At 43.3% G+C, this 12,829-nt stretch overlaps 1 protein-coding gene across 1 annotated transcript in view; it reads right to left on the minus strand.

Annotated features, from left to right (window-relative positions):
- Positions 1-345: 345 nt before the first annotated feature.
- The window catches only part of GNAT3 (G protein subunit alpha transducin 3), a 28,597-nt gene continuing 16,113 nt past the window's right edge, over positions 346-12,829 (minus strand). Inside the window, exons 4-8 of the mRNA XM_063134950.1 lie at positions 11,238-11,395; positions 8,153-8,281; positions 2,000-2,129; positions 1,605-1,758; positions 346-536 (exon numbers count right to left, since the gene is read on the minus strand). Coding sequence (XP_062991020.1) covers positions 346-536; positions 1,605-1,758; positions 2,000-2,129; positions 8,153-8,281; positions 11,238-11,395 — 762 coding nt within the window. The remainder of the gene's footprint in view (positions 537-1,604; positions 1,759-1,999; positions 2,130-8,152; positions 8,282-11,237; positions 11,396-12,829) is intronic.

Raw genomic sequence — 12,829 nt, forward strand, 5'->3', positions numbered from 1 at the left:
GCTAAGTGCCCATTCAAAAGTCCTGCTACATGCAACAGCAGTGGGAAAGACTGAAGGGTGCCCCCACCCTCACTGAAGTCTGGTGAAGTCTACTGAGGTCTGGCACCAGACCTGTTAGTTAGCCCCAAAGCTCTGGTTTTCAGAATTTAATTTCTACTTCCCATTTCCCCCCTTTAAGCTCAATCCCCTGCATGTTTACTCAGAATTAAGTCCTAGTGAGGTCAATAAGGCTCTCCAAAAAGTGGGCATAAATTTGCAGCCTTAATCAGAAACATGCAACAAAGAAGAGAAACATGCAACAAAGAACAGAGGAAAGAGAGAAACAAAGATGGCCAGGGCAAAAAGCTAGAAGAGTCCACAGTCCTTCAGATTCTCCTTGATGATTATGTCTGTCACAGCATCAAACACAAACTTAACATTCTGGGTGTCTGTAGCACAGGTCATGTGGGAGTATATCTCCTTATCTTCTTTTTTTACATTCAGGTCTAAGAACTGGTTCTTGATGTAATTACCAGCATCTTCAAAGGTGTTGGATCCTAGTTGGAGGGAAACAAAAGGGACTGTCCGTAAAGTATGTCAGACTTTTTAAAACCTTGTCCTCCCTGTGATCTAATTCAGAATCCACTGACCCCCTCAAAGAAGGTATACATCATGCATGAACTCACTAGGGCCTATTTAAATGTCTCTGTAATTCTCATTTACTGTGTGCAAGAAAACAGTTTTTGCCATGGAAATGTGTGACGGTGTCTAGAGCAGGCCTATGTAACTTCTGACCCACCAGGTTGGACACGGCCTACTAGTCATATATGGTGCTTCCTGAAGGGTTGATCTCTGGCCTACCTCCAATCAAGGTAAAGCAAGAACATGTATTTCTGTTGGCACCACGTAATGGTGTATTCAGTGAACCAATGTGCTTGTGATAAGTGACTCCCTCACTTTTCACAAATTGTCACATAACTCTACTTCTCAGTCCCACCTGTCTTCATGCCCCCTCTTCCAAGGTGAAACACTTTGTGAATGAACCCATTCACCTCCCTTCTTCTGTCACACCTGGAATATGAACATCCCAGGTTCTAGGGAATGCTTGAACATGCAGTTTCCTAGATGAAGTGAATGACAGTGCACAGGAAGATGCTAAAGTTTGAGGCAATGTCTCTGGCCTTCAGATCTTCTCTCTTCCAGCTGTTTCCATAGAAACAGTCTAGAGCTGTGCACCGCCTTGGGCCAAACCCCCGAATCTGAGGTGAGGTGGGCTGAATTGGCCTGAATACGAGGCAGCATCAGGTCAGTCTGTGGCATCCCGAGGTGAAACGGATCGGTTACAAAGTGCCTCGGAGTGCCTCAGGCTGATTCAAGGTGGTGGTGGGCTGCTCCCCCCGCCTACCCATCTGCATGGTAAATCCAGCATGAGGCTGACCATAAGTCCATTGGACTCACCTTCTCTGAGATTTAGAACTGAGATTTAAAATTAAGATGGGGGCTCTGTAGTTTTCACAGATATATAGTTGCTAACTACGGTGGCCACAAAGGGACATTTCTATTGTTTGTGACCATAGATCTATAAAAATGAGAGAGCCCCCCTTAAACCTGAAATCGGCACTGACCTTCATATTCTGGAAAGCAGATGCTGAGGTGAACTTTAGTTATTTTTTCTTGGAACAGATCTTTCTTATTCAGAAACAGTACGATAGAAGTGGTCACAAAGTACTTATGGTTACAGATGCTGTTGAACAGGTGGAGGCTTTCATGCATCCTGTTCTGTTAAAATGGGGAAAAGTTGGCTATTAGATTTCATCACCAGTCACTTTGACTCTGAAGTACTTCTATCAAGGTGGCAGAAATCCTTCAGATTAACCTTTCCAAGGTTATCAGAGCAATGAATATGAATAATGCCATTAATAAACCATCCCAAAGCTGCATTAAATCTTTTTGCAAACAGAGCAAATCTCTCGCTCTCCTCCCCCTCCCCCTCCCAATCCCATCAGCTATTCTGACTCACCACTTCTTCATCTTCTACCAGGACCATGTCATAGGCACTAAGGGCTGCGCAGAATATGATGCACGTAACTCCTTCAAAGCAGTGGATCCATTTTTTCCTCTCAGATCTTTGTCCTCCCACATCGAACATCCTAGGAAATGAGAGAAATGTTCAGCATCTATTCCGCCCCCCACTCAATGTTCCATGCCAAACAATTTGGCACCTGATTTTCACAGCTGCTCCCATCGTACAGCACCAATAGGAGGGCATCATGTAATGAAGGTATGGCATTGGCCCTGTCAGGCACAGGACAGTTACAATTCAACATTTATTATTATTTCATTTATATCCCACTTCCCCCCCCTTATGAGGAACCCAGGTGTTAGGATCAGGCCCATTACTCCTAGTGTCAGGGGACTGGATTTTGAAGGCTTAATCGGACTTGGAGACTGAAGAAGAACCAGAACCAGAATCACATCAGCCAAGACAGGAAGTGGGGGAGGAGATTCTCCAAGACTTCAGGAGTCAAGGATGAATCTTCCCAGGAGGTTATTGGACAGGACACCCAGGCTCAGAGATCATACTCCCACCTCCGGGGAACTCAGACTCTGTCAAAGGGGGAGGAATTTCAGAGTTGACAGATCCCGGAGTCCACCACAAGGTCAAGGGGGTGGTGTTGAGAGGAGGTGGGAGGTGGTCCACTAGGGAAGCCACTTGCCTGAGGTTTCAACTCAAAGACCCTCCCTGAAGGAGGGATTCAGAAAAAAGCCTGTTGGGGAAACTGTTCATTTTAGTTGATAAGTCAGTGCCTTGCTTTCTTAGGCTAATTAAGCTTACAGGATAGCTCCTAGCATTCACACTCTCTTCAGGTGTGAAGAGATGTCTATTTACTGAATAAAGCTTTGTGGATTGCACGGCAGACCTCTTTATTGTCTCACATCTTGGTGGGAGAACTTGGAAACATGACACCAAGGCAGCTTACAAGGTCCTCTCCTTTCCATTATATTCTCACACAAAAAACCAGTGCGGTAGGTTAGGTTAAGAAGTAGTGACTGGCCCGAAGTCACCGAGTCAATTTCATGGCTGAGAAGGGACTAGAACCAGGATCTCCTAAGTCCCTCTAACCACTACACCACACATGGCATTACATAATGAGTGGCTGTATCCAAATCTGTTTCCCATCTCATGTTCCTTAGTTCAGTAGATGCAGAAACCAGAGCCAAGGAAGGCTCTTGGAAGGCAAAAGGGAAAACTTTTATTTTTATACTTGGTTGGCTAGATCCCAGCCATATCCTACTGTACTCAATGGGGCTTACTCTTCAGTAAATGTGCATAGGATTGCAATCTAAGGCTGCAGTCCTTTACTCATGTACCTGGGAGTAAGCCCTGTTGAATTCAGTAGACTAACATCTGAGTTGACATGTATGGAATTCCACTGTGAGTGTGATAACATATGGGAAAAATCAACTATTCAAAAAGTGCCTCATCCATAGTAGTATGTCAATCAGGGTCCTTAGGATTCATTTATAAAATTATTTAAGGGACTTTTTGACCCCCAAAGAGTCTCCAGAGCAGCATACAATCATAAAAGATATAAATGACAAATAATTAAAATCAGAGTGCATTAAAATAGAGACAGTTTTAATACAGTCAAACAGCAGAAAAAGACATTCAGTGCAGATAAAACTACAGCGGCAGTAACAACTTTTTATCTGCCCTCCATCTAAGAACTGTAGAGGATGGAGTCAACAGAATACCTTGCAGGAGGAAGTTCCAAAATCTAGGGAGCTGCATCTGAAAAGGCCCTGTCCCGTATTCCATCCAAACATGCTTCTGAGGTCAACCGGACATGGATCGAGGCATGAGATGATGAACACAATGGCAGGGCAGGCCCAAGTGAGAGGAAGCAGTCTTTCAAGGATTAATTTGCCTGTAAGTATGTGCAGTGGAGGCAGGTGTCTCTGATTTTGGTAGGGCTGTGAATACATTCTGGATTTCACTCAGAACCCAAAGTAACTCCCCAAGGTTTTACACATTATCCCCCAAATAGGTTCAGCACCTCGGAGAGCTCATTTAGATGTCTGACTGAAAACTAGAATAGATTCACAGACCCACCAAAAATGGGAGCCACCAGCCTCCACTGTGTATATGCAACTGCAATTAAGTGAAGCTGCATCTGTCCACTGCTCAGTGATGTGAAGGCAAGCATAATCAGCAGTACATCGTACTGAGTTCAATGGAGTTTACTGCTCTGTAAATTAGGATTACAGTCTGCAGAAACATGGAGATGAGGTGCTTTAAGTAGGGAACTTTTGCCTGGGGAGAGGGGCCCAGGAGAGAAGATGGTGGGCTGAATGGGTCGGATCCAACCTGTGGGGCAGAGCTCCATCATGCCCTAGACACTTGCATGTGTGGGTTGTGGTTGTGGGGGACACACACACATTAAAATGATTTAAGATCCATCTCCCAAAGCCAAAAATGCAGACAAAACATGGACAGTGGTTTGCAATGGACGAATACTAGAAATGAACTCTGATAGGGACAGCTGAAGCATATGTCCAACCAATCCACACTGCTCATGCAGCACGTTGTCTTTTCTTTGCTATTTGCTTACCTAATTTGGTAAACAGCATGCAAAGCATTTCACAAATACTGTCTGATTTGCCTCGGCTGCCAACAACAAGCACCACTTTTTAAATATTAGACTTGGAAACGATACGTTAGGCCTGGCAGGCAGCCGCTTGTCTCTCACGGCGCAAGAGACAGAGCAGGCAAAACCATTTTTGCCCATGATGCTTACTTCACAAAAAGTCAGAGGCCAAGGTGTGGGGGGCTTCGGGCCTATGTGTGTCAGGTATGCCTTAGGGTGTGTTCCTGCATTGAGAGGGGGGGGGGTTGGACTCGATGGCCTTATAGGCCCCTTCCAACTCTGCTATTCTATGATTCTATGTGTTGGGCTGCCCATGTGTAGCTATGAGTCAGGTGCCTCATTACTGTATCAGCTGCACTGGCTGCCATTTCATTTCTGGGTGCAATTCAAAGTGCTGGTCATTACTTTTAAAGCCCTAAACAGCTCGCAACCAAGACACCTGGAGGACCATTTGCTCCCATGTGAATCTGCCTGCCCTTTAAATCAGCTTTTCTGTCTTTCTTGCATGTCCCATTGCCTTCCAAGGGACAGGCCAGGGCAATGTGAGAAAGAACTTTCTCAGTGACAATGCCTTGCTGTATGCGTATAGGTTGTCTTCCTCTCTATGGCTTTAAGAATTGTTGTTGCTGTGATGATGATGATGATGCTACCACCTTTGGCTATGGAGGTTTTTTAGTCAGGTGAACTCAGTGGCAAAGAGCACCTTTTATCAGCTTAGGCTGATATACCAGCTGCACCCTTATCTGGACAGAGATAGCCTAGCTACAGTTATCCATGCTCTGATAACCTCTCGTTTGGATTACTGCAATGCGTTATACGTGGGGCTGCCTTTGAAAACGGTCCGGAAGCTTCAGCTGGTACAAAACAGGGCAGCCTGTTTACTAACAGGGACTGGCTGGTGAGATCACATCACTCCAGTCCTTTTACAACTTCATTGGCTGCCAGTCCAGGTCCGGGCCCGATTCAAAGTGCTGTTACTAACATTCAAAGCCCTAAATGGCTTGGGCCCAGGTTATTTGAAGGAATGCCTCCTTCCATGTGTACCTGCCCGGACTTTAAGGTCATCCACAGGGGTCCTTCTCCGTGAGCCCCTGCCAAAGGAAGTGAGGCAGGTGGCTACTAGGAGGTGGGCTTTCTCTGCTGTGGCACCCCGGCTGTGGAATGAGCTCCCCAGAGAGGTCTGCCTGGCGCCTACACTGTACTGCTTTCGTCGCCAGCTGAAGACCTTTTTATTTCCTCAGTATTTTAACACCTAATTTAACTTAAATTTAAACTTTGCTGTTTTAATTCCATATTTTAATCTATATCAATTTCTGCTGTGTGGTTTTATCCTGGTTGTGGTTTTTATATTGTATTTTGTACTTGTGTTTTTAGACTGCTGGTTGTTTTGTTGTGCTTTTCATAGGGTGACCATATTTGGGAAACCAAAAAAGAGGACACCTAGTGTGTGTGTGTGTGGAAGCAGCTTTCTGAGTCCTGCAGAAAGTACGTTATTCCCCCGCCACCTTAAAGAACCTGATTGGAGTGGAGGAGGGGAAAGGATTTCATTCTGCACCACCACCATCCACTCCAATTGGAGCCTTTTCTATAATGTCCACGAATGACCCACTTTCCCCTTTAAGACCTCAATTGTTGCTCGGGGTGGGGGAATGACGTGCCTCAAGAAAGCATGTCATTCCCTCCTGCCATGCTAATGGCAGCCTTAAAGGGGAAGGTGTGTCATTCCAGGACATTATTGAAAATTATAGAAAATCCCCCCTGACACCATGGAAAGAACAAAAACCAGGACAAATCCGGGGAAATCCTGACAGTTGGTCACCCTAGCTTTTCATGGTTTTAATTTTTGTGAACCACCCAAAGAGCTTCAGCTATTGGGTGGTATAAAAATGTAATAAATAAAAAATAAAAATTCATGCTGAGTTTTTACCTTTTTATTGTTTATCTGGCTGGCTTGAATGGTCATTTTAATGTTTTAAATCTGGATGGTTATTGCTGCTGCTGCCTTTTATTGTGGCTTTGTGCCTCTAGTTTTCCTCTGTTTTGTAAGACACTTTGGAAGAATTTCATTTTGGAAAGTAGTGAAGAAGTATGAGTAATAAATGAAATAAATTAATTGATGTGTATTCCGCCAGTGATTGCAATGCATCTTTTCTTTTTCTTTTTAAAACCTATGATTCCGTTGTTATTTAATCTATCTATTTATTTATTTATTTATTTATTACATTTTTATACCGTCCAATAGCCGAAGCTCTCTGGGCGGTTCTAACTTCTTTACTGCTAGTTCTGGCTCTTTGTCTTTTTGTTTGTCTTTTGTATGCTTTTTAAGGATGGATCATTGTCATTTTTATACTTGCATCTGCCTTTGTACTTTGTTAGCTGCTTTGAGCAGCTTCTTGCTGGAGGGGAAAAGCAGGATAAACTTTTTTTTAATGTATAAATTGTGGAAGTAAATGTTATGGAAAAAGCACAGAGACAAGCCCAGCCTAGGGGTAAAGCGGGAAGAAGTGAGCTGGGCTCAAGGTTCAAACAGTCAGGGAAGACCGCAGAGTTCCAATAATGGTTGCACCTATAAACATCTGGAATGTCTCCTCAAAACAGTATTTTGCATTGTTCCCTGCCACAATGAAGTTGATTTAAGAAGAGCCATGCTGGATCAGTTCAAGGGTCCATCTAGTCTGGCACACTGGTCACACAGTGGCCAACCAGCTGTTGACTGATTTCAACTGTTCTGCATGGGGGCTGCCCAGGACTGGCTGAACACAAAAAGATACCTTCCCCCCAATCCCATGTACATGTGCTGCAACAGAATCTTCATTCAACACTGGCAATAGGGCAGTAACCTCCACCACACCTGAGGGCAACAGGCTAGCAGGGAATAGAGGGCAGTCTCTGTGGAACACTGAGCTCTGTCCTCCAACACTCCTCAGCCCTCAGTATCTGCTGCCTGAGGCAGCTTCCTCAGTCTATTTAAATGTAGGGTCGGTCCCATGGTTGCTACCACAAAATATATGTCTGTATCCAACAGCTTTTCACACAGACTTGGCCATTTCCTCCATGCCACCACACATCCCACCACCTATATCCTCCAGTGGTTTGGAGAAAATCACCTATCTGCGTGTTTAGCTGCTCACCACAGTGATTTAAAGTAACCTCTACAGCACAGCCATAATATGAAAAGCAGCTGTGAGGAGCGAGAGATTCAGCTAGAACCCAGTAGGGCTATGAGCAGCACCTGGTATTTCTTCTTATTCTATTTTCCATGGAAAGTTAGTATAGCAGGGCTTCTGGAGAGTCTTACATGGTCAACACCACTTGAAGAATTGCATGGCTTCCCAGTGGAACATTCATTTGGGGGAGGCTCTGGTTGTGGCCATGGCCACCACACTGAAGCCTCCTACTGCCTATGAAGCAGTTTGGGATTCCAGACCCAGCACTCTGAATGAGGTAGGGTGCTCCTCTTCCCTGAAACTGCACTCCCCCTTGCACATAAAAGGAAAAGGAACATTGAAGAATCGCTTTATTACCTAAAGTGCAAGTCCTTGAAAGAAAACTGGGTCTCAATAATCCCTGTGGTCTTTACTCGTGAGCGAAGGACATCTTGCTCATTGGGGACATAGTCAGGCGCTGTTAGCCTGTCCAAATCGTTGAGGTAGCTGCAGAATTCAGAGAGAGAGAGAGAGAGAGAGAGAGAGATTAAGAATTGCATACTTGCCAAAGTTTTGCATTTCTGCTCTCTATGGCTTTTTGGAAGAAAGTTTAGAGGAGGAATTCAACCAATGTATTTAAAGGAATAACAGCAGAGGCTGGTGGTTCTGATGACATTGCGGCTGTGAAAACGCTCTGGGTTTCAGTCAGAATGCTAAAGGAGCTATCCAAGGTGCTGAACCCATCCCCAAAATAGGTTCTGCACCTTTTGATGGCTGCTTTAGAGTTCTGACCGAAACTAAGGCTCAATCTACAGTACTGATTTATAGCAGTATTGAAGTGCACTGATCTCTTTCATAGTTTCCTGCTTTTTATTCCACATTATCCAAAATAATGTAAGAAATGTCATTGTGCATCCTATGAGGTATAGATGCACAAGTATCACCATAATGGGATCATAATGATTTGATGATGATGATTTATTACATTTATATACTGCCCCATAGCCAGAGCTCTCTGGGCGGTTTACAAAGATTAAAAGACTGAACATTAAAAAATCAATATATAAAATTTAAAACCATAAAAAATAGCTAACATTTAAAACAATTTTTAAACTCTCAGCCAGGCCAAAGATAGTTCTGGAGTCAGTTAAAACTCAACATATGCTGTTAAATGCCTGGGAGAAAAAAAAAGTCTTGACCTGGTGCTGCCAGGTCAAGACTTGGCTCCAGGAAATGTTGTTGGCTCCAGGCTCCAGGCAGGCCTCATAAGGGAGATCGTTCCATAATTGGGGGGCCATCACAGAGAAGGCCCTTTCCCTTGTTGTCATCTTCCAAGCTGATTTGATACAAGGTGTAAATCTAGTCCTGGAGTGGATTCCCAATAAATTGCATTCCCAATAAAACTGCATACACTTTTGGAAATTTCATGTCACCTTTTCTGCTATTATATGTAGCGTTTGTTCGCTCTACAGATGATAAAGATTACTTATCTGAACGTTTATCTGATGAAATTGCACAAGATGAAACAGGATTTTACCGGACTCCTGTCATAACAAAAATGTTATTTCTTTTTTGTATATCAAAAACACATGAACCCAACAAGGAGTTTTTCTTTCCATTGAATATATAGGAATTTTGTTATGTGCATACGCAATTTGTTATGTTTATGATTCCATTTAATGTATAGGAATCCCATTATGTCTATATGCAATTTGTTAAGTTTATAATATATCACTTTGAGTGTTAATATAATTGGCTATTTTGCTTTAAATATTTTTTGCTTTGAAAACTTTTACAACTTCAATCTTTATTTGGTATAATAATTTATAGGAGTGTACACAGACACCTAATGTTCTTTTGGCTTTTGTTAAGTGTTTAACTGCATTCAGTGTATGCAGTTGGGTGCTCTTCGGACTCTGTCTTTATTCATATTTTTCCAACTGCAGCCCATTTTTTGTTTTTGTTCCTGGAGTGGATTCCAACTGACATTGGAGCCACCACTGAAGAATACATGCTGCACATTTTCTATTTTTGCTTCTGTTAGTATGACCAGAAGTTAGATAAAAGTAATGGTTTTTTGGCATCACCGTAACCAATTTGGTATAAAAACTGCACCCTTACACAGAAGCCCTATGGAGGCGTTCACCTGCAACATGCTTAGGGCTAACATGGAGATGAGACACGATCCAGCATGCACCCTGGGTTCTGACTGGCAAGAGCACTACAAGTACATTCAGACAAACTCATTTACAAGCTCCTAAACAGACTTTGAAGCTTAACATGCAAAGATCTATGAATGCATTGGGGCACAGGGGTGCTTGGGGTTATGGCCTGGATGCTTTTACATGTCCTGTGAAAGCATTTCACTTTAGCCCTATGCGTGCACAGGACTACACATGCACACATACTTCCTCGACACACAGTTTATGATGTCCATGCTGAGCTTCAGATTTAGCAGCCTTAGTGCAAAAGAAAGAAGAAGTCAAAAAGGAATTGAGGAGGAAGTGGAAAGAGATAAACATAGTTGTTTCCTGAAAGCTGAGAAATTTGGAGGGCGATGGGGTTTTTTCTCCCTGGGACAAGACTGTTTCTGATGAAGCAGAACAGTTACTTTATTATTGCTGCACCTAACAACAATATCATAATAATGATGACACAAGAGCATAAGAATAGAAGCAACACAGAAACTAACCTGAAGTCAGAATCAAACAGAGTTATATAATTTCTGTGGGCCAAACTACATGTTGTTGTTGTTATTATTATTATTATTATTATTATTATTATTATTATTATTATTTATTTATATAGCACCATCAATGTACATGGTGCTGTACAGAGTAAAACAGTAAATCGCAAGACCCTGCCGCATAGGCTTACAATCTAATAAATCATAGTAAAGCAATAACGAGGGGAAGAGAATGTAAACAGGCACAGGGTAGGGTAAAACTAACAGTGTAAAGTCCAAACAACATCAAGTTTTAAGGTTTGCCCTTGAGTGCAGGATTTCTCTCTCACAAATTTGCATCTGAATTAAGGGCCTGATGTAAGGAGGGAAGAGCACTTTAACCCTTTGCCCCACCCCAGTGATATGGCCCCAGTCTGGATCACCCCCACATCTGCCATGTGTATAGGGAAAAATGCTTCCTTAGCTTCTTTTGAGTTTCCTCTGCCCCCAGTACAAATAGCATGAACAGGTGGTTTGATTTGGTTTAAAGTCCAGAAGAAGGGAGGAAAGTCCCCCTGCTGTCCCCACTAGGGTCCTAATTCAGCTTGGGTTTCCTGTGCCCAACAGCTATTTGTGAACAACAAAATTCTGCAGTCCAGAGCAAACCACGTGATTAGTGTCAGATGTCGTTTAGCCCTAAGATGCAAGTGTATCATTGTGAAAGACCAACGTTTAACATAACTACCTATACACAAACATTTGGGGGCTACAGAATTCAGTTCCAAATGTATCACTTACTAGGCAGCTGAGTCATTGAGTTGATACTCGGACGCTCTTTCAAAACAGGCCTGGATCCCTGGGTCCTTCCACAGTCGCTTGATTATTCCAGCCAGCACAGGAGGCATGGTGCCATCTTCCATGGAATCTGCTGTTGCAAAAAGCAGCTGTTCATCGTCCTGAAATGAGGTTTTTGTAAATGAATCTTTCCTGTTGTTTCCTTCTAAAATACTATGCATTGGATGATTCAGCTTGGGGATGATATTTAATGTTTTAAATAACAAAAAACACACAACAATACTACAATATCACTGACAACCTAATGCACTGATAGGTCTCGGAGCGAATGAAATATTGAGACACACGAAGAGCTGTTTCTGTTAGATGAAAACCTCCTATCCTATTCCACAGTCTTACTTGGTCTTCTAGCTCTGAAGAGAAGTTGGAAGTAGAGGAGACTCCCTTCATTAACACAACCCCTGCTATGTCAGGGCCTTCCAGGCCAGAGGATGTGCCTCGAACTGACTCCTCAGATGCACTGCCCCATTCCAGCCTTCACCACCTCCACCCCATAGGAGCCGGCAGCTACCAAATTAGGCAATATCCCTTTAAGAAACAAATTCCTTCTCTGAGGGGCTAACTGCATGTCTAGAGCTTCTGGCCTTTGTCTGTAGCTGAGTCAACAGCTCTCCTTGAATGAACCTCAGCTAGCTTGGAGTTGTCCAAGGTTCTGAAAGACCCTGCCTGGTCTATTCATGCTCTGCTGCTCAGCAGACCTGACCATTTTATTTATTTACTTACTTATTTATTTATTTATTTATTTTATTTTATTACATTTATATACCAGCCCCATAGCCGAAGCTCTCTGGGTGGTTTAGAAAAGTTAAAAACAATGAACATTAAAAACAGATATACAAAAATTTAAAAGCATTAAAAAAATGTCTATTTAAAAACAATATCAATTTAACACAACTATTCTGGGGTCAATTAAAAATTCAGCCTATGTTGTTAACTGCCTGAGAGAAGAGAAAAGTCTTAACCTGGTGCTGAAAAGATAACAATGTTGGTGCGAGGCGAGTCTTGTTGGGAGATCGTTCCATAATTGGGGGGCCACCACTGAGAAGGCCCTCTCCCTTGTTGCCATCCTCCAAGCTTCGCTCGGGACTTGACCTGACTTACTCCAACGTGATCTGATGAGGCCTGATTCATAGTGACTGGACTCGATGTGACCTGATGTGAAACTGTCCTTGACTCAGCTTTCTTGTACATGCCCTGATTTGCTGGCCTCAGCACCTCTAGATGCTTTGAACTGAGTGGGACAGGACACTTCTGACCTCAGAGGCTTCTGAGTACCTTTATGCCAGACTATTGCCAGCAAAGCAGGAAGAGGATTTTGCCTCCTGTTTCTGCTCCTTCTACCCCTCCTAGCTATACAGATCTCTGAGCCTGTCTAGCTCATTTACCAAGATGGGTGATGGAGATGCCATAGGCCATCGAGTCTAACCCCCTGCTCAATGCAGGAATCCACCTTAAAGCATCCCTGACATATGGTTGTCCAGCTGCCTCTTGAATGCCTCTAGTGTGGGAGAGCCCACAACCTTCCTAGGTAACTG

Source organism: Elgaria multicarinata, chromosome 9 (genome assembly GCF_023053635.1).
Source record: "Elgaria multicarinata webbii isolate HBS135686 ecotype San Diego chromosome 9, rElgMul1.1.pri, whole genome shotgun sequence".
Lineage (NCBI taxonomy): Eukaryota > Metazoa > Chordata > Lepidosauria > Squamata > Anguidae > Elgaria > Elgaria multicarinata.